The 21423-nt window shown below is 42.1% G+C and overlaps 1 protein-coding gene across 1 annotated transcript; it reads left to right on the forward strand.

Moving 5' to 3' along the window:
• Positions 1-1646: 1646 nt before the first annotated feature.
• On the forward strand, positions 1647-21111 carry LOC133399743 (AP2-associated protein kinase 1-like). Its single transcript, XM_061671513.1, is given in 21 exon segments — positions 1647-2456; positions 4882-5000; positions 5485-5593; positions 5773-5915; positions 6005-6126; positions 6205-6286; positions 6373-6505; positions 8781-8884; positions 9184-9263; positions 9335-9498; positions 9649-9818; positions 10310-10399; positions 10876-11034; positions 11036-11064; positions 11303-11496; positions 11591-11653; positions 13368-13460; positions 13625-13726; positions 14299-14469; positions 16428-16517; positions 18944-21111. Coding segments are annotated over 21 exon segments (3114 nt in total). The 5' UTR covers positions 1647-2296; the 3' UTR covers positions 19681-21111.
• The last annotated feature ends 312 nt before the right edge of the window (positions 21112-21423 follow it).

Raw genomic sequence — 21423 nt, forward strand, 5'->3', positions numbered from 1 at the left:
ATGTGGATAGAATACCGCACAGACTCACAAATATTGTTTAATATTAAAGTAACAGGAACCGTTAGTAAAGTGCATTCGTAATGTTGACCTTCTTGACCCAGACTTCCCACATCTGCCGTACATGTAAGATTCTATGATTTTATTCTCAGGGGACCACACAAAATGAGAACCGTGTGTTTAACTTTCGTTAATGTTTCAACAGAGAGACCGTACATCGTAGAATATTGTATGTATGAAAGTATTGCATTGTGTGTCATTCATCACTGGAGCACGAACAGCATCGTAGTTTAATTGCACAATTATTTAAACAAACTACTCAGCACGTTTAAAATTGACAGCATACATTCGTGTGAAGGTTGCGCCAGAAGAGCTGTAAATAAATAAAACTGCGTCAAACCTTCCCAAAATGAATTAGATGGACATGCAGAAAGATATCTCACCGTTTTAATGTCTTACAGTTACAGTTATAAATATAAAACCTGTATATAGAGTTCGACTAAACACTTGGATGCCACGGAACAAGCAAGTCATGCATTTGATAATGAATAGCGGTTACTCATGTGAGCTCTAGTCTGCGCGTTAACATAAATACATTTCTTTAAAAAAAATATATATATATATATATATATATATTTTAAAAAGTTGGATTTAGCGGGTAAACAGCGGTCTCTAGAGGGACAATTTTCACATTACATATACCAATTGAACCAAATAACCCATACACAGTAATAGTAAATTGCAGTGCCCACCCACTACACAGTACTGTACAGTACTTTTATTTATTAGATTACTACCATTTACTATTCGAATCATTAGAAAACTTCAACTTACTTTTATTACTATTAAATTAATAGATAGATAGATAGATAGATAGATAGATAGATAGATAGATAGATAGATAGATAGATAGATAGATAGATAGATAGATAGATAGATAGATAGAGACGGCTAATTTAACAGCTATTTGATCTGAAAATTATTTATTTTCCACAAATAACGTACCTTTGTTTTTCAATGCCAGTGATGTAAAGTGACAGGCAGAACAATTAACTGCTCTTCCACTAGATGACAAACGTTTCAATTAACCTGTGTATCCACTTGTTACTATTCATACAACAGAATAGAAAAGGCCCAGATTAATGAGGAGATTTTCAGTATTTCAGTAGCCTATACACATTGTTTGTAACTTCTTCTTCTTTTTTTGATGGTGTGCCATGGTTTAGATTTTCTAATGTAAAATATGTGCCTTGGCTCAAAAAAGGTTGACAAACAATGTCTAGTAACTAACTGAGAATGATGTATACGCTTTATAATAAGAAATTGCATTGTGAATTTACTACAGTTTTTATTTCCCACCACATACAGTTGGTTTTACACAAGCATTCAAATACTGTTGCATTTAGTTTCCCAAACTGGCCATTGAAAAAAATACAAAAGTATTATTAGTAGTATAATTATTATTATTATTATTAGTAGTAGTAGTAGTAGTAGTAGTTTTTAATTTATAAAAAAAAAAAGGCTAGTCGTGAATCTCAACTGTGAGTCCGTTTATTTTGAAAGGGGCACTCTGTAGTTCCGGCCTGGGGCGGGGTTTGGACAAAACTGTTGGTTATCTTCGCTGGCATTAACCAATCACATTGAGAAAAATGATGCCGCACTTCCGCTCAGGTCCTGTGTATTGTAGCTCCGTTAGCTGTGTTAATAAATTGTTTGATAACAACGTCGACAACGCGAGAAACGACATTTGCTGGCGATACAGACAGGAGAGAAGTGTATAGATTATTATATATATATATTTTTTTTTTTGCGTGATATGATGTGATATTTTAGGTTATATGCTTATTGTGGGCATGTGTGATAAGCTGCTTTGGGTAGTTCGGACCGGAGCTACCTGGCTGCCCGTCTATGCAGCTGTCATCGCACTTTGGTGGTTAGCTTAGCCGCATAGGTGAGTTAACGACCGTTCCTCCGGACTGGCAGTCCAGTCATCCAGCAGCCGCTACTTGGAGTGGAGAGTCGAGGAGTATTTCAGCGTTTAAAACACTGCTTAAGACACTGGGCGTCTGGTCCTGCCTTGTTTTCGGGCCATGCGTTAGCCAGGAAACGCTGCCCAGTCTTTCTTTTGGGGGGGGGGAGACTTTGAAGTCCAAGTCGTCGGCTAGCATCTTGCTAGCTGCTGTCATACACCACAAGTCAGCAAATTCACAGCCACCAGCTCGACCATCGACGGACTTTTCTTTGTAGCTTTTATACTCCTGGATATTGGAATTGTCGCTTTTAATAATACCTGGTGGGAATGAAGAAGTTTTTTGACTCACGCCGGGAGCTGGTGAGCTCGGGGCCTGGTCCGGGAGCCGGCGGAGGAAGCGCCGGCTCCGGCGGCGGAGGCAGCTTTATCGGCCGGGTCTTCAGCATTGGACGACATCAAGTGACCGTCGAAGAGATCGTGGCTGAAGGTGAACGAATGGGCGTGCTTTCTCTCGTTGAATTACGTTCACTTGAACCACATTCAAAGTATTTGACGCGCCGACATATTTGATTTAATTGGCACACCGGTGAGAAGCAGGATTAATTTGCTAATCCCTTGTGTTCCATAGCAAGGTAGGTTTATATTGAAATGTTTTGGGTTTTTTTTTAGGTTTGAACAGCTGTACAAGAGCGTGATTATTAACTCGTGGCAATGGGAGATGTAGGCTAACTTGCGTCTTTGATATAGTTTTGTCTATTCATGCTTGACCATCTTTTGGTGCATATGAAATATTAACCATTGTTTGTGCAATGCTCATCTGTTTTCATTCGTCTTTGCATATGTACAATTGTCTTGTTAGTCTTCAAATTAAGACCAAAAAAATAATGCTCCACTGAATTTCGTGGTTGCCCATTTTACCTGAAGGCTGGGAGTAACTAACGTATTATAAAGTGTCAAAGACGTGCTGAGACATCGGTAACACAAACTACTGTAAGCATAACCATCTCGGGCTCTAACGTTTTCGTGCTTGCACAATCATGCACACGGTTTTGCTGCAGGGTGACCCAGATAGTTATAATAATATTGTTGGATAAGATTCATTTAAATGAAGACAATTCCCTGATGTTTTACCACACAGTTAAACAGGGTTGGTGTCTTTCATTACCCCAATGAGAGTCAGCCCTGTTGTGTTGGCCTACTGAATAATGGAGTTAAAAAGACTGATTAATTTATCAGTGTTTTGGCAGGACTCCAGTTGTCTGGCCACTTTATGAATGGTCTGGTCATCTGACTACAGACAGCAATACAAAGATACACCAAAGTAATGTCATGGAAAACCACAGTTGCAAGGAGCAATTTAAATTCAATTAACAGAAAATGGAGGACAATACAATAACTAGTTTCTACTTTTTTTTTAGTTTTTTTTCCATCAGATCATATTTGCTTTCCTTCATTTATTGCTTGTGATGTGTAACAGGGTTGGTAAAAGGTCTGTTTATGCACATAGTGTTCTGCCTTTATAGACTATTTGAGCAGTATGCAACAAAAAGGCTTTACACTTTACACTTTAAAGTAAGAGTAGTCAGCTTTTTTGGGAGGGGGCAACTGTCCGTCTTTGGACACACATGCCAGTGTTTTATCTCCCGCCTTGTGATGATGGTGTACATTACACAAGGCTCCAATGATTTACTCACTCAGCTCGAACTCTGTAAAGAAAACACTGGAGGCCCCCCGAGCTCATCTGTCTTCAGTGGACAGGACAATGCGTCTTGGATCTTGTTTCATCATCGCCATGTAACCTTGCAGTAAATTAGTTGTAAAGATGTGGAACATTCTCAAACCTCGTCCATTACCAGGATGACGAGTGGGACCAAACATTGCGCTTTCATGGCTGTGCCCAAAGAGTGCATTTTCGCGAGTATTTTGTTGTGTGCGTATCCATAACCCAGTGGAGAATAATCCTGACAGTTGGTTACGTCACTGGACACTAGCTATTTGTAGCTGTACTTACAGTTATTCTGTTGGCACTCTCTCCCAAGAGAGTAGACCAGGGCCAAATGTTGCTCAAGAAGCCTGCTAATCCTTCTAATTTCTTACAGCCATCTCAGATTAGACAGCAGGTCTTAAAATGTCTGAACTGTCAGGGAACACACACACATACACGCACGATGGGGATTTAGGATCTCATGCAGATTAATATTGAGTTGTCAAAGAGATACATTCTCTATTAAAGTCACTGATTTACCTGTTGTTGTTGTTTTTTTTCTTACAAAAATAACACGAAAGAAAAGCGATGAAGAGTGATGAAAGAAACAGTGTGACAGTTTCGCAATTTAGTGACCACAATTATCAGTTATCATTACTATCAAGATATTGCAGGTAAAAGGCACTGCATTTTGTTTCAGTTGTGCACAGAATTCTTGACAGGCCGTTAATCAATCATTATAACCTTTGCAAACTGTGTCATGTCATTGACATGTCATTGTCGCTGCAGACATATTTGGTGTGCAAAGACCATGCTCAGATCACTGTCTATTAATGTTTCCAGAGATCCTATTGAACGTGACTACCTCTAACGAGCATCCTGTCATTACAGGCGTTGACATTTCCGATGCTGACATCACATCGTCACAAACACGACAGCGCCCGCTCCTCTAATTTCAATCGATTTCTTGAATCAGTGTCACTGCTGACTCCTTGTATACTTCACTCATTTCTTTAATGGCCTGAGTAGGTCCATGTCAGTACTCGATGTAGTTCTTAGCCCCTGTGAACAGTCACAGCATTATGTTTACTTTTGGTGAATACTACAATGAAAAACATTTCAGTGTCATTTAACATGGTCCAAATGTTCTGTGAGCTCCACTTCCACTGAATAGTTGTTGATCTCTCATCGTTCCATCTCTTGGCAGGAGGTTTTGCCATTGTTTTTTTGGTGCGAACGAATCAGGGCCAACGGTGCGCTCTTAAGCGGATGTATGTTAACAATGAGCATGATCTACAAATCTGCAAACTGGAGATACAGATTATGGTGAGTAAAAAAAAAAAAAAAAATGCAGAAATTCAAGTTTATTTTTGGGGGGCATTTCATGAAGTCATAGTATAGCCGTCTTCTCACCTCCTTTGGCATTATGTGCTCAATAAAATCAGGTTTAGAACAAAGCCTTTGTGAGAACATTCAAATAATTTGTTTAAACTAGAGGCAGTGACAGGGGGGGGGGGGGGGCTTAATCGGTGATATTGTGTTTTGTCAATTCTCATAAACATGTTATATTGGCATTTGCCATTCAAGCAGAGTTAAAGCCATTTCACAAAGCGGACTCCTCCTCAATGTCAGTAAAAATAAATAAGCAGTTCAGTCATATCCTGTGTCATCACGAGTATGACAAGGTTTTCCCCTAATTTACCAGCATTTTTACAGATAAGATATACAAACATGAACATACTTTTCTTTGTCTTAACCTTGCAACAGTATCTTTTTTCCACTGTTTCCTTGTCTGTGTTTATTGACATAGCGGGACCTTGTGGGCCACAAAAACATAGTTGGCTTCCTGGATTCCAGCATAGCTGCAGTTGGTGCTGGTGATGTGTGGGAGGTCCTAATCTTAATGGATTTCTGTCGAGGTATACTTTTCTACCCTTTTTTGTTTCTATAGCTTGATTCATCGGTTCAGTCGTGGTTTTAGCATTTAACCAAAGCATAAACTGAACAATTTGGTTCCATAAAAGGATGTAACCTCAGATTGAGGTAGAGTGTTATCTTGGCAGCAGCTGTTGCAGCATATGTCATAATTGTTATGTAGGTGGACAGGTGGTCAACCTAATGAACCAGCGCTTACAGACTGGCTTCACAGAGGCAGAGGTGTTGCAGATCTTTTGTGACACGTGTGAGGCTGTTGCTCGTCTGCACCAGTGCAAGACTCCAATCATTCATAGGGACCTCAAGGCAAGTAGTAAGATTCAAAGGTTAATTTATGCTGTGTTTTTGCATAACAGAATTGCACTTAATTGATGTTTTCCCCCTCACTGTGTTAGGTGGAAAATATTCTTCTGCATGACCAGGGACATTATGTGCTGTGTGACTTTGGAAGTGCTACAAATCACTTCCAAAACCCACAGACAGACGGTGTACCTGTCATTGAGGAGGAAATCAAAAAGTTGGTTTTCTGTGCCGTTTGCATTTACATTTGTTGTGATTCCATTTAGATAATGACGTGTGTGGCTCTTTACACCAGGTACACGACTTTATCATACCGCGCTCCTGAGATGGTCAACCTCTATGGTGGTAAAGTTATCACAACAAAGGCAGATATATGGGTGAGGTGTTTGGTTCACATAATAATAATAGTGCATAAGTGTACACTGAGCTACATTAACAATTGTTTTTGCAATTTTGTCTACAGGCTATGGGATGCCTACTGTATAAACTATGCTACTTCACACTTCCATTTGGGGAGAGCCAAGTTGCTATCTGTGATGGCAGTTTCACTATTCCAGACAATTCACGCTACTCCCACGATATGCACTGTCTCATCAGTAAGCAGCATTAATCTTACTACTTGATTCCCTAGCTTTTCTGTGTACTGTATGTAGTTGGAGGTCCACTATGTGTAAATTATGTCTGTTTTACAGTACGTTGCCTATCATAATGCATATACTTACCTTATTTTCACGACCATAAGTCGCACCGTATTAACAGGCGCAGTCTCTGTTACGGGGTCTATTTCTATATTTAACACATATATAAGGTGCACCGTATTATTGGGCGCAGGCATGGTAAAACATGCACTAGCTCAAAACATACGGTAGCATGCATGCACGCTAAAACAATGTTTTTAAAAAGACTGCGGGAGCAAAACTGAGTTTGGTTGTACTTTATTGACGTGTTTAACAATGTACTCATGTTGTTTTTGATCAATACTCATCCACAAATCCATCAAAGTCCTCATTTTCTGTATCCCACATGAACAGCTGGGCAAGTTCTCCATCAAACACGGCAGGTTCCCTCTCGTCATTGTCTGAGTCAGTCTCGTTGTCGTGCGGCTCCTCAGAAATGATGCCGGCTCTTACAAAAGCTTGACCGACAGTGCAAGCAGATACAGGAAGTCCTCGATTTATGAACGAGTTCCGTTCCTACGCTGGCGACGTAACCCGAATTTCCGCGTAAGTCGGATTTCACCGTTAAAGTTGAAATTTACGTCGAAATACTTCTGTTACGGGTATTGTCCCACATGATTGTCACAGCAAGCTCAGTGTGTGTGGGCGTGCGCGTCGATGTGTGAGTGAGACGGGACTGTGAAGGAGGAAGGAGTGCGCGCAGGTGCGAGTGTGTATAGTAGCAAGTGTAGTGACGGCGACCGGGGAAGAGTAGCGATTAGCGCAGGACCTGTTGACGTTGAGTGTGCAGAGGAGCTAATAAAGCCATTAAAGCACCAAATCGTTGCTTCATGCCTTTATTGTTGCCGCCACACAGCTCAGCTGTGCAACAAGAGAAGTGAGTTGACTGCGAGGAGGGCAACCTCGGCACTGGAGAAGGCGTCTCCCGACCACTGTCAGGTGACCGTAGCAGGAAAGGTTAACACTTCGTATAAAGAAACTAAAATGCATTAAAATAAAAAAAATAAGATGCTGTACTTACCATTAGTGTTGAGAGTGTGAAAAAGGCAAAGATACTCCGAGCGCACAAATACAGACAAGCACTATGTACTAGCTAAGCAGAAACACTATGGTGGTGGAGACAAAATGGCGGACAAAGCACGGGGCGTCGTAAAATCAAAACGTCGTAGGTCGAGTACGTCGTAACTCGAGGACTTCCTGTATGTTAACCCAAGCATCCAGAATCCATTTACAAATTGTGGCGTAACTTGCCTGGCGCTGCCTCCTAGTCTTAGTAAAGATGGGTTCGCCATCTGTCATCCATCATTCCTACGCCACTCGCAACTTCACTTTACACCGATGTCCAGCGGTTGGAGTTCCTTCGTCAAGTCTCCCGGAATGATGGAAAGCTCGGAGTTATTGCAATCAGTCGAATGGTGACTGTAGAGACGCTTCTCCCGGCTGTTCTTTGCTCAATAATCCATTGCTCGAGTTGGTCTTCCAACTCGGGCCACCTCGCCTTGTTTCCGCGGAAACTCAGCTTTGTCTCCGTGACTTGGCGAAGCTCGTTTTCCTGCTCCCTCCACTTGCGAACCATGGATTAATTGATCTTGAATTCTCTCGCGGCTGCTCGATTCCCATGTTCCTCCGCGTAACTGATAGCTTGCAGTTTAAACTGTGCTTCGTAAGCGTGTCTCTTCGTAGGTGGTGCCATTTTCGGGGGTCCTTAGCCAAACCGATGTTGTTTTGCACAATGCACATACCGGCGCTATATACCTACCTTTAACGTCCTCCTTCACGCACCCTTCCCCCTTTAACGGCCCCATGCTGTCCTCAGCCACGTCCGCTTTTCGTCTGTATAAGCAGCGTGTCGGCAGGAAATGCTCCTAGTCAGTCAAGCGGAGTGCTCATCACACAACATTTATAGATTTTGGAACTCTGTGCACACATAAGGCGCGCCGCATTATAAGGTGCCCCGTCCATTTTGGAGAAAATTTAAGACTTTTAAGTGGGCCTTATGGTGGTGAAAATAAGTTACATAGTTTATGCTATAGCTACTGTAATAACCCACAGTGGCCTAAAAATCCGTGGTGTATCAGAGTGATACAAATTCATGGCGAAGTCCCATCCCTTTAAATATGTGTATATCCCATTTCTCTACATTTGTGGATGGGAATATTTGTTACTCAAAGTTCAAGAGATGTGGATTTTTCAGGATATATGCTGGAACCGGACCCCGACAAGAGGCCAGACATCTATCAAGTATCTTACTTTGCCTTTAATCTGAATCGACGAGAGTGTCCGGTTCCAAATTTACATGTAAGTTCAGAGTGACAGAAATAAATTAGTTTCTGTCTTGGACCACAGCTTCCTATATGTCAGCACATTCTAGTTTCCAGCCAAATAAAAACTGCTGACTGCTGTTTTCCTTCACTTTATCTTGGGTACCTAAATGGCCTGTAAAAATACCTAAAAATCTCGATTTCTCTTCAGTGTCCTGTAGTTTTGACTTGATCTACTTTGTAGTATTTCAGATATAAGAATTGATACTTTTTTGTTTGTTTGACTGCCCCAATTAGACACAGATTTCGTAATTTCATTTCATCTCATCTTTCTAGAATTCGTCCATTCCTGTAAAACTTTCCGAGCCTATCAAAGCCAGTGAAGCAGTGGTCAAAAAGAGTCAAACCAAAGCCAGGTGAGCGATGACCCCAAATGCTGGATGTTTTCCTTATAAATATATTTAAACATCTCCTTCCCTCCCATCAGGATCACAGACCCCATTCCTACCACTGAAACCTCAATAGCACCTCGACAAAGGCCTAAGGCTGGCCAGACTCAACCGCAGCCTATATCAGGCATTCTTCCCATACAAGCAGCTCTGACCCCACGCAAGAGGCCCAACGTTGCTGCCGGAGCGCCCCAGGCCATAGGTAGTAGCTCTTTGATCCAACTGCATGTCACAGTTAAAGCCAGGGGTCTTTTTTTATGGGGGATCAATACACTTTAGCATTGGACTTACCATAGGGAGCTATGATTTTATACTGTTTATTTTTGTTGTTGTTTATGATTCTATCCTCTAGGTGTTGGTAGCAATGTCCCACCTTCAGCTCCAGGTGCCGTCCAGAATGCTCAACAGACTCCCGCAATGCAGACCACCAACATTCAGCCTCAGGTCACACTGCAACCTCAGCAGCTCCTCATGAAACAGCAGCAGCCTTCCGCTTTCTTACACCCACAGAATAACCAGCAGGTACGTATCCCGGCGAGAGAATAAGAAATAAAATGCAGTGAGGCTGCACTGTAGGCCTAAAAAGGTCTGAGGTTAAGAGTCCATACAAACAAAACTGTAATAACTGGCACTTTCCTTTCACTCTTGATCGATGGTTCATGTTTCCAGTCAATATCGAGCAGCAATGCACAGTATTAATAATCGAGTTGTATCTAATAAGGCATCAAATTGCACGACACAGTCCCACAGTTTCTCGGGATGTGCTTTTGACTGTTTCCATCTGTGCCCCATGCCTTTGATATCCAATGTCTGTAGTCAGAAATATCAAACATTTTCTAGAAATAGAAATAAATTAATGGAAAAATGTGACCAAAATGTGGTGGTATTCTGGTTTTGAACCATCTGGCATTGAGCGTTTACCACCAAGTGCAGCATACTGTCACTATGTGGCGCCCACTCTGCTGCAGTTCAAATCTCAGTCTGGTTTTCCTACTCTCACACTGCAACACCAGCAGCAGCATGAGGTCCATGAAAGCCCAGCTCTCCGTCTGACCCCCATCCCTGAGTGTTCCGTCAGTGGACCAGCTGCTGACCCAGATGTGGTAACACCCTGTTAAATAGTGCCATCTGCTGCTCTTAACCGACAGATTTAATTATTAGCTGACTTTAACAATTCCAATCTTCTTCTTCTTTTTTATTTTTTTATTTTCTTGCTGTGTGGCTTTGGGAATACAGAAATCGTCAGGCATAATTTTATTCAACATGGCATTGTAAGTGCCTCGTCTTTATTGCGCTCTCTATCTGAAATCAATGCATTTACTTACTCTTAACTCTGAAATGCACAAGCTTAAGGTACATTTTTCTGTTATGTGGATCCTCATTTTCTTCTTTAAAGGGGTGTCTAAGCATTGTGTGTTGTGTTTGGCTTTCATTGGGAGGAGGTGGCAGAAAGACATGATCAATCTTTTATTCTGATCTCTTCTAGCACTCATCCTTACTGGGAATTGTTAGTTGGTTTTCTTTTGTTCAACGTAGTGCAAATACATTTCATGCTAACATGCCCCATTGTCCCCCACAGACAACTGGAAGGGCGCTTCACAAAGTCGGCTCGCTAACACCCCCATCATCACCGAAGATGGCGGCCAAGAGTGGCCACAGACGCATCCTAAGCGACATCACTCACAGCGCCATCTTCGGGGTTCCCGTCAGCAAGTCCACCCAGCTACTGCAGGCCGCCTGCGGCCGAGGCCGGCCTCAACAAGTCCAAGTGAGCAGAATGAGCCCCCCTCAGTGATGTGAGGAGTGACTGTCCTTTCATGGCGCCGCTATAGAAAGTCTATTCAGATGACACGACCCACGATGGAGTAAAAGCAATCCTTTTACATCCTGCAGAATCTTGCTGAAGAAGAATCGCTCATTTCATACACTTTGTTTGCATACACGACTAAACCAAAGACCACAGAAGTAAAATGTACTGTAACCGCTTTCTTATGTATGATCTGTAGATCAGCCAGCACAACTCCTTCTGGCTCCCCATGCTCATCCCAGCAGACTGTATATCACCCAGCTGAAGGTGACACTCAGTCTGCCCGTATTACAACCAACACTCAGCCCAGTTGGAACCCCTTTGGTGACGATAACTTCTCCAAGCTAACTGCTGAGGAGCTGCTTAACAAAGACTTTGCAAAGCTAGCTGAAAGTAAGTGCAATATTGTATGTACTGTATATTAACACGCAGACAAATATGAGAGAGTTGTTGAATCCAAAAACTTTTTGTGTTTGTTTGAGCACAGCTGCTGCACCAGAGGAGAAGCCCAGGGGTGACAATCTTATTCAGGGCCTCAGTTCATTTGCAGGTAAGCGTTTCTTGGACTCTTGTTGTTGACATGCATCTACATCTTTATTCACTGTGTAAATGGGATATCCTATAATATCCAGTGTGCATAATCATTCCTCTGCGACTGGCTGGCGACCAGTTCAGGGTGTACCCCGCCTCTCGCCCGAAGATTGCTGTGACAGGCTCCAGCACGCCCGCGACCCTAGTGAGGATAAGCGGAATGGAAGATGAATGAATAATCATTCCTTGTACTTTATTTAAGGACGTTTTCCAACATCAAAATTACAGCTGCTCGTTTCAGAAGCCTATCTTTATTGACATACGTTAGTAGTCGCACAGTGAGTCCTTGTCAGTTTCAATGAATAGGGTCTTTGGCCTACAGCTAGATCGCATCTTATTTGCAGATCTGTGCTTTTGCTGCCACTCAGTACGGTGAGGACAAACACTCCTTTGTTGATTGGATTTCCTTACTGCTGGAGGACTGTGCTTACAAACCAATGACCTCAGTCACTGAGTCTTTTATGTCCACTTTTTGCCTTGAATTCTATTGGAAACAAACGCCTCTAAGCTCTTGTGCAGCGCTGTTTATTTTTTCTTTTTTGTATGGTATGTAGTGTTGTGATATTGAAGCTATTGCATAATCAGGGTACGTTTAATCGCCTTTATGGAAGCTGTCTCTCTTTGAGAGGCGCATGAGCATTTTGACTTTCTCTGCTGTCAAAACACCTGACACTGACCATAATCCAGAAAATGTATTTATGAAATGTTCACATTTTCCACTAGACATGAGTTACACCTGCATCAAGGTCATCAAAATGTTTTATAAATTACTGTCTTACAATGTATGATACAATGCAGTTCTACACTATTCCAAATTAAAATTACAACATTAAATGCAGTATATTGTTAAATGAAATCCTCTCAAAACTAATAATAACATTATTATCTTTACAACGACTTATACAGCTCCTGTATTGCATCTCCTCACAAGTGTACCAAATGTTGGGGCCAATGTGTGCATAATTACACAATTCGATGTACAGTATGTTCACTTTCTGATGTTAGCATTAGCTTTTCAACAGTGCTCTTTCCTATAGAGATACGGGTAAAGGCTCACATCTGCTGTGCCATTTTCTGAGCCAACACATTCCTTCTCTAAGACTCCCCTACTCCCCAATTTTTGCCATTGTAGTTTCCTGTAAGTATGGGCTGCTGTGAGAGTTTTGCTTTATGCATGGGCCACATTTCAAGATACTATATATGTCATTTCTCTTAAGAGTCGATGAAAACCTGTGTTTGCCTAGAGAAACTGAAAAACTCAAAAGACTGTCATGAGTTGTTAGGTTCGGCATGGCGACTCTCTGCTCAGTGTTGTTTGTTCAGCTGACCGCATGCTGATGATTTCCCGAGCTCGTCTGTGCCTGGTTGGTTTCATACTGTTGGCAATATTTTAATTTGGAGCGTGTTGCTGTATTCACTGGAACTACGTGACTAACAAATTAGATGAGGGTATGCATCCTTTCATAAATACTCACTGCATACGTTACAATAAAATACTACCAACTTATACTTTTAATCTTCCTTGGTTTTCGATCAGATGGAACACTAACATTACTTCAATGTCGATATTTGCTGTTCTGCTCATGCTTTTTTTTGGAAACTCCTCCTATTGCTCTTTTCTGTCCCCCGCCATGTTTCTATTTGTCCCTCAATCGTCTCTCTCCGTCTCTCAGACAACTTGATTGATCATGGACAGAAGTCTCACGAAACTTCTCTACTGCACCCTGACCTCTTAACCCTGGCTGAACCTCTGAGCACAAATGCTGGTACCATCTTTGTTTTTGTTCCCAGTCTTACTGGAAACTTTCCACTTTGCATGCATATTTCTGTTGCCTTCCCTCACTTTCTGTCATGTGGTTACAACCTCAGGAAGATGCCTTAGGGAAGGAAATAGTTGTCTTTCTTGCATTCTCCTGTTATGTTTGTGTAGCAAAGACAGAGGTGTGTGTGGATTCACTGATTCCTGGCTTGGAAGCCCCTCAAGCCCAGCAGCTCTCGGCCCAGTCGGAGCTCAACTCTGCCAGCATGCCAGGTTAGCGATGTAGGGCTCAGTATAGGAGTCAACAGCATAGAATATGATTATCTTTCACATCTTTCTGTTTATGGGGCCAGTTTGATTGAATCTCACTTGATGTTCCTTGGATTGGAAGTACTAATATAGTAGAGTAGAACCTTTCAGCTCAAACATTAATCATTCCAGCATGTCCATATGAAATGGAAATTGAAATAACCAGTTTCAGGGTCAAATTATTCCCATCATAAAACATGTAGTTACTGCACATATAATGTTAGCTCTCATGCAAGTTAACCACTGTAATATTAAGACAACTCCATTGTTTTCATGTCAACCGTTTTTTGTTTTTATTTAAGCTAAAACAGCCCACTACCATCTGTTGCCTGAGCAAATATGTATAAGATGAAAACTCAAGGCACAAATTAAACATATTTTTGTAACAATACATTTGAACTAGCATTTGATTAATTCATGCTAGATTGTCAACTGTCTTCCTTGTCAAATGCTTTCTGCTGCTCAGGCTGTCACCGAGCTTGCTCTTTTACTTTGACCCCTTCTCACTATAAGTTTGCGTTCTTATTGTGACTCAGACTCTTTAACTAGAGAGGACTCTCTGCTGGGCTGCCCTCTTCTATCTCATTCTTCTCCTCACGGAAACCAGAATGTTTCTGCTCATACTTCCTCCTATCGCCCCTCTGCACCTCTTGACTCCTGCTCTGCATCCTGCCTGGAGGAGCTACAGCCTGCCCAGGCAGCTGCTGGTAAGCCCTTCCACTTTCGCTGAACTTTTTGGACAGCTTTGTTCCTAGGAAAGCAGTGTAATTTTTGTTATTGTACTATTGTTATCTAACACAAAATACGTAAAGCTGACACATGAAGACACAGCCAATAACTATATGTCTCAATTATTTGTTCTTTCCATTTCCAATTGGCAATGGGAAAATGAAAAACTGACTACAGTGTTCCCTCGTTTATCGCGGGGGTTACGTTCCAAAAATAACCCGCGATAGGTGAAATCCGCGAAGAAGGAAACTTTATTTTTTATAATTGTTATACTGTGTTTTAAGGCTGTAAACCTCACCATTAACAATTTCTCACATCTCTCTTGTTTAAACACGCTCAAAGTTCAAACCTTTGTAAGAAAAATAAGTAACATTATTTTTATTATTGTTGTTGTTGTTGTACTCATTATTATTGTTAATATTATTGTATAACGAAACAAAGGTCAAAACCTGTTTTAAGGCCCAAACATTTGTTTAAGAAATAAAAATGTAAACATTTTCTGACAAATGACAGTTTTTAGAAATAATTAATTTAATATTAATGAACAACATATGAGGTTGGAAACAAGAAATGATTAATTGTGACTCGCGCGTATTTCACGCTTCCTCTGACCGTCCCTCTTCGTCCTGCCGCCGCTCCGCTGTGGCATCCTTTTCCACTGTCTTTTTCCGAGAGAAGAACATAGTTATATGTAGCTGTTGCCACTTTTTTTTTTTTTCTTCTGGACGAGAAGATTCTTATAAACAGGCATGCCACCTTTTTTTTTTTTTGTCCTGTTCAGCTGTTAGGTCAAGCAGAATGGAAAATCTGTATCCCTTTTATGCTAGAACAGACATGCTGTCATGGGTTGCTGACAAAATACAGCGTGCAGAATTGCACTGTAAAAAATATGCGAAGTCAATTAGAACGCATTGCGGGTTTGTTCGCTGTAAAAAAACAGCATGCAAAATTGCATTGTAAAAAAATCTGTGATATAGAAAGGTGAACCGCGATATAGCGATGGACTACTTTAATTTTTTTTTTTTTTAATCAACACAAACATGGAGGTTTGTTAACGAGCTTTAGTAAACCTACGTTAGCTTGTTAGCCACTGCAATCAGTCAGGACCACGACCGCCATCCATCGAATGAACCATCAGCCATATTATATCAACATATGTGCGTGAAGCATTGTTGTCATCGACTTCATTTTGCTGCAGTCAGTTGTGGTTTGTGGACATTTTCCTTATGCTCGGTCAATTTGCACCATACTGACTGTTAAAGGGCCACACGCCCTAAGCGGTACATACAAGGTGTCCACATATAGTGTGGACATGAATGTGTTGGAAACAATGTGATCGGACAGACAAACAGTGGTGAAAGCATATCTTCCGTGTCAGACTTAATGCATGAAGCCATTACAATAACGCTTCACGCATGGTTCGTCCTTGATATATTATGGCTGATGAATAATTTGATGGGTCGTGGTCTTGGTCCAGAGTGATTGTGGTGGCTAACAAGCTTCAGTATCTTTATTTTATTTTTTTATTTTTATTTTAAATGCTTATGTGGACAGGACCAATTAAATATTAAAATAAAAATTCAGTCCTGTGGCTCTTTTTTTCTATTCTGTATTTTTGATCCTAGTTTATAATTAAAATATATAAAATCTGGCATTTTTGTTTTTGTGTTGGATTAAAAAACAAATAACAGTCACTTTTATTATTTTAATTTGTTTATCTTTTTGATTGCCAATTATAAATGGAAAGAATAAATGATGCACAGATCGACATAGTTTCACTCACACACTTGTGAAAGAACCCAAAGATAGCCTGCAATGGCACATTTATGATTTCAATCTCCCTGCCCCTCTTTTTTTCATTGCCTTGTGCTATGGCTGAACTAACAGCTTTCCCCTCACATCTGCCTTTCCTTCACGTCCTCTTCCTTCACTGCAGACACTGCTTTCCAAATGTCGCAAGGAGGGAAAGAGAATAATGACGAGTTTGACCCTATTCCCGTGCTGATCTCGAAAACCTCAAACCAAGGTAAGAAGAACAGACTCCCGAGATGAGCACTCGCGTCTGCTGTCAGCAGGACAGATTCTGTGTCCCTCTCCCAAGCATAGCCCCACTCCCTCTGTGACTTTCCGTTGTGGGAAGTCTTGCCAGTCAAGCGCTCACATTGGAATATGTGATACTCCAGCCTGGAGGGGTTTGGCTCGTGTCGTTTTTACCTCGAATGTCTCCCCATGTTAGATTGGCGCTCCCTTACTCTCTCCCCTGTGATGATGCAGCCATGTTAAGATGATCCCAGCTCACTCTCTGCTTCTTTCTCTTGTCCTGCCCCCGTTCGTGCACCCCTCTGCTCTGACCCATCCCCCCTTCATCCTCCTTCACTCCTCCCTCTTATTTCTTTTCTCCACACAATCTCGTTTCTTATGACTTATTCTTATGGCTCATCTCCCTCGGCTCTTCCATGTACATCTCTGTGTCTCGTCTCTCTCTTTCTTTCTCTGACATGTTTTAGGTGGTCACTCGCGCAACAACAGTGGCAGTTCAGAGTCCAGCCTTCCCAACTTGGCCCGCTCCCTTCTACTGGTGGATCAGCTCATCGACCTCTAGAGGGGGTGGGAAAGGTCGAGGGGGCAGTTTGCAACCCTAACTTTGGGACAGGGGAGGAGGGTTAGAGATTTGGAAAATGTAGCATCTTATGTAGGTGAAAGAGAGGACTCGGCATAGACTTGTTCACCTTAGCCCTGATCGGCTGTTTGCATAAAGCTCTGCTAACGTTCCCATCAATGCTCAAGCATATCTTCTGCCACTAACATGGCTACACCATGGCCTTCCTCATGCTTTTCCCCCATAATCGCTCATTTAACGTGCGGCCATGGTGGTGTACTTCCATTTCATGATGCACTGCTCTTTGCTGCTTTGCTTTCCCTTTGTGTGTGTGTGTGTGTGTGTGTGTGTGTGTCTTGAGGGTTGAAGCTTTATTTGAAACCACTCATGACCAAAAGGGTGAAAATTCTCTCAAAACTTGCAAAATAAACTTGCAGGTAGCCTCCTAACTGGGTAAACAAGTACCCGGACTGACTCACTGAGTGAGAAAATATCTGCCCTGACCGGTTTTCAAACGGCTGTGGGTTGTTGTGCAGTAGCTTTCATACACTGAAAGCGTATAAAAATATTTCCAAGATTCAAGTATAATTGCAGAGGTGCGTCTCAATACTTTTGTCAATGTGGTCTATTTCAAATGTGACTTAGTAAAATAGGGAAGCCAAAGTGGTAGAATAATGAAGTGATGCACTGTCATGAGGAGTTGCAGTTGTTTTCAAATACAGTCAAGTCAAACGAAAGAAGAAGACACCTCAGTGAATATGTTCGTTCACGTGTGAAGCCGCGCTCCTCCTGTTGGATTCTTGCCTCGAGCTGGTGTCATCACAGGAATCCCCCAGCCCAACTTAACCCCCTTACCATAGGCCGCCAAATAACTGCTTAATCTTAAACTGGAAAGTCACTCGACCGATACAGCGTTCCTCTTGTTCAGAAAACAATCAAAACATGGACATTATTAACCTTTTTTTTGTTTGTTTGTTTGTTTTTGTCATGAAATCAATTTTTAAGTGTTTATTTAATATGTAAATGCATCACATCTGTCATGACTCTTTTTAGTGCTTTAAAGTGAATGTATACATGTGATAGATGTAAAATGTTAAGGGACAGATGGACCGGAGTCCATTTGTGTATAAATGTTGATGTGAACTTTTTTTTGCCTGTCTCTTCTCTGTTACATTTTTGGTTTAAAACATCACAGTGGATCAATGTCTCCAGTGCACATCTTTCCATTATGATGGGTTATTTATTTTTTTTAATTAAGAAGTACAGTAGCTTTGTGGTAAGAGCGCTCTCATGAAATAAGAAATGGACATTATCTCTATGCGAGCAAATTGAAGAGTAACATTGTTCTCTGTCATGGCAAATAATCAGTTGTGTCACACACACCGACACAACTGCGAGTCAATGTTATTGCTCACAATTGCCAAACAACTGTTGGAAGTGAACACAAACGGCACTTGTTTAATCTTATGGTTTCAGTCTTGGTGAAGAGAAATAACAAATCAGGTAGAGTTTCCCTTTAACTGCTTGGTGAGAGCCGCCTGTTAACAGCCGCTGTCGACGCTGGTGAGGTAAGACTGACCGTGCGCTCGTCCGTGCTCGTCTTGTCTAACTGCGCCTCCCTCTGCTGTCAAGGCCCCCCTCCTCCTTTCCACCGACTCCCTCTGCTCCCATCCATTTGAACTGTGGAGAGCAAGTTGTGGAAACAAGGCTGCGCCATGTTGTGATGATGAATGTAGTAGAATGTGCGTGTTTTCGTGTCATGAAACTTCCTCGCTTTGTAAGAGGTGCTTATCCTGTATGTGTGACTGACATTGGATGGACAAATGAACTTATTCTCCTGCTTTTTGATACAGATGTGCAACTGGAGAGGAACGGCTACTCGGTGCTTGGCCAAGAAGGACATGAGGCGGAATCTGTTGGAGATTCTACAGCAAACGAGGGATGTGTTCACTCCAGTGATGAAGACCAGGAAAAAGATGCCCGTCAAGAAGCGCAGCAGAATTTCGGGACTACACCTGAAGGTCAGACTTCTGTCCACGACTGCAGCGGCTCCAGACCACTGCTGCTCGACTCCGACTCCGACGAAGAACACGGGGCTCAGGCCAGCCTCGGCTCGACGCCAGCTTCCTGTGCGGCGTCATCTGCCGTGACCTTCCATCCGCCTGCACCCGCCCCCGTTGCCCACAATCATTCCCAGCTTGATCCCGAGGCAGCCAGTGCAGACGTCTTCTCAAAAGCTCCTTTTCGCCTCACACAGCAAGAAGCGGGCGACGTGTTCGCCAACGCGCCGTTTCCGAGCGGCCCGTTCGCAGCCCAGGAGCAGCCGGACGTGTTCTCCCAGGCTCCGTTTGCGAAACGAAAAGAGGCCGCAACACCTCCAAACCCTCACGGGGCAGCTGCGATCCCCGAACAATGCGTGTCGGGACAGATCGCCCCGCATCCCTTCCGCCCGCAAGCTCTAACCAAATATTCCCGCCACTTTGAGGGAACGATGACCTCGCAGCATGTGAGCCATGCAGCCGGCGTCCACGCTGTTGACCCTTTTGTCTGTGCGCCCTTTCACCTCAAAGCCCCACAGGAAAAGCCCTGATGACACCAGCGCTGCAGCTGGACTGCAGGTCTGCACCAAACTCCTTTCTCAAGCTACATTATGCAACTCTTTTACCTTGAAACAACTGCTTCAAAGTTTCGTGGGTGATGACGCAACGGTGGCTCTTTGATTCTTGCATTTCCCAAAATGAGCAGAGAGAAGTGCCAGGCATGCAAAGGATGCAAACTACAACCTTTCCCTGAACCCACCCAAGTGTTTTGTGCCTAACCCTGAGCAGACTTTAACTGCACTGACATCAAACGCTTATGCTTGAAAATGTAAACTGTTCACATTGGCACAGTAACGGCAAGTACTGTACGCAATTGTCATTTAGGGTTCCTACACCATATGGGGCTGCTGCTCTGTGGAAAACCAAAATTTCAGATTTTTGTTACCCGTTTACATACTTTTATTGTCTCCAATCACAGTTTATTCTTTAAATGACGCAAGTGTCTTGCAATTGCTATTTATGTCAGCAGAGTTGTTGCTTTAATCATCTCAATTTAGATCTCAGTGGCATTCCTGGACTTCGTTTTTCTTGTTCTCAATCGTTTCGGTACGGCCATCTACAAAAAGAAAGCTGGGTGGTCAAGCATTTGTTTTCTTGCCTACCTCACATTTGTCTAATTTTTCTTCTTGTCTGTTTGAATTCAAGCTGATCATGCTTGGCTGTGTCTATAGTATGTTTCCATTGTTTTAAGTCGCTGTCCTGTCTCTGCTGAAAACAGAATTAACTTACTGGATGTGTCCATTCCATATGGCATAATGACCTTTCTGTAGACATGTTAGGAATAGACTCCATTATATGTTTATTACCCAACCATACGGGACACTACTCGATATGTTTGTGCTGTGCATTAAGTAATGTCGCTTGTAACATGTTCCTCCAAATCAACCTGCTGCAAGACATGGTATTGAACACCAAGTACAACACCAAGTCTACAATGTTCATTTTTGCACAAAACTCCCATTCAGTATCTCAAATCAGTACTGTAGGCCTTTGTAATAAAGTTTGCACTGTATAATTTACAACTCCTGCAATGAATGCATTTCTTAAGTCGTTGAAATATCAAGAGCACTTATTGGTCAGGGATTGACAAACTAGTAGTGGTAAAGATCAGTGGCCTAATTAAGACACTTGTTTAGAATTTATTTCTTCTGTGCTCTGTCACGTCACAGAGCACTTGTGTTCATCATGGCACTTTTACGTAGCAACATCCGAACCCAAAGTCGAATACAAATGTTAATCTCTTGTAATGTAAAATGTTCTGTGTTCATATTTGTTTGAATGTAGCGCAACTGGAAAGTGTATTTTGACACGTGTTTGAAACGCAGGATTCCACAGAAGACTTACTGTTGGACGAAACCTGCTCGAAATACAATACAGCCTGCCTTTGGTGTTCTGAAAAAATATTAAATGAATGTACTAAATCGTACTTTGTCGGTGTAATTTGTACGTTTATTTTTGAAACTTTGGATGCTGAGATTAAAGTAAAATTGAGAAATGGCAAATCCCAGAAACCAAGTAAACAGCCCCTATAGACTTTAAAGCAGGGGTCACCAACATGGTATTTGTGGGCACAAGGTAGCCCGCTAGGGCCAAAGGTAGAGCCCGGCTGCCTGTTCCATAAATAGCTCACCAGTGATGGGACATTGTGTTTCCTTAGTAATGCTGTACAACTAATCATTTGAAAGCGTTATAGAGATGTTTTATATTATAACTTTGCTGATATCACAAGCACC

Source organism: Phycodurus eques, chromosome 3 (assembly GCF_024500275.1).
Source record: "Phycodurus eques isolate BA_2022a chromosome 3, UOR_Pequ_1.1, whole genome shotgun sequence".
NCBI classification, from domain to species: domain Eukaryota; kingdom Metazoa; phylum Chordata; class Actinopteri; order Syngnathiformes; family Syngnathidae; genus Phycodurus; species Phycodurus eques.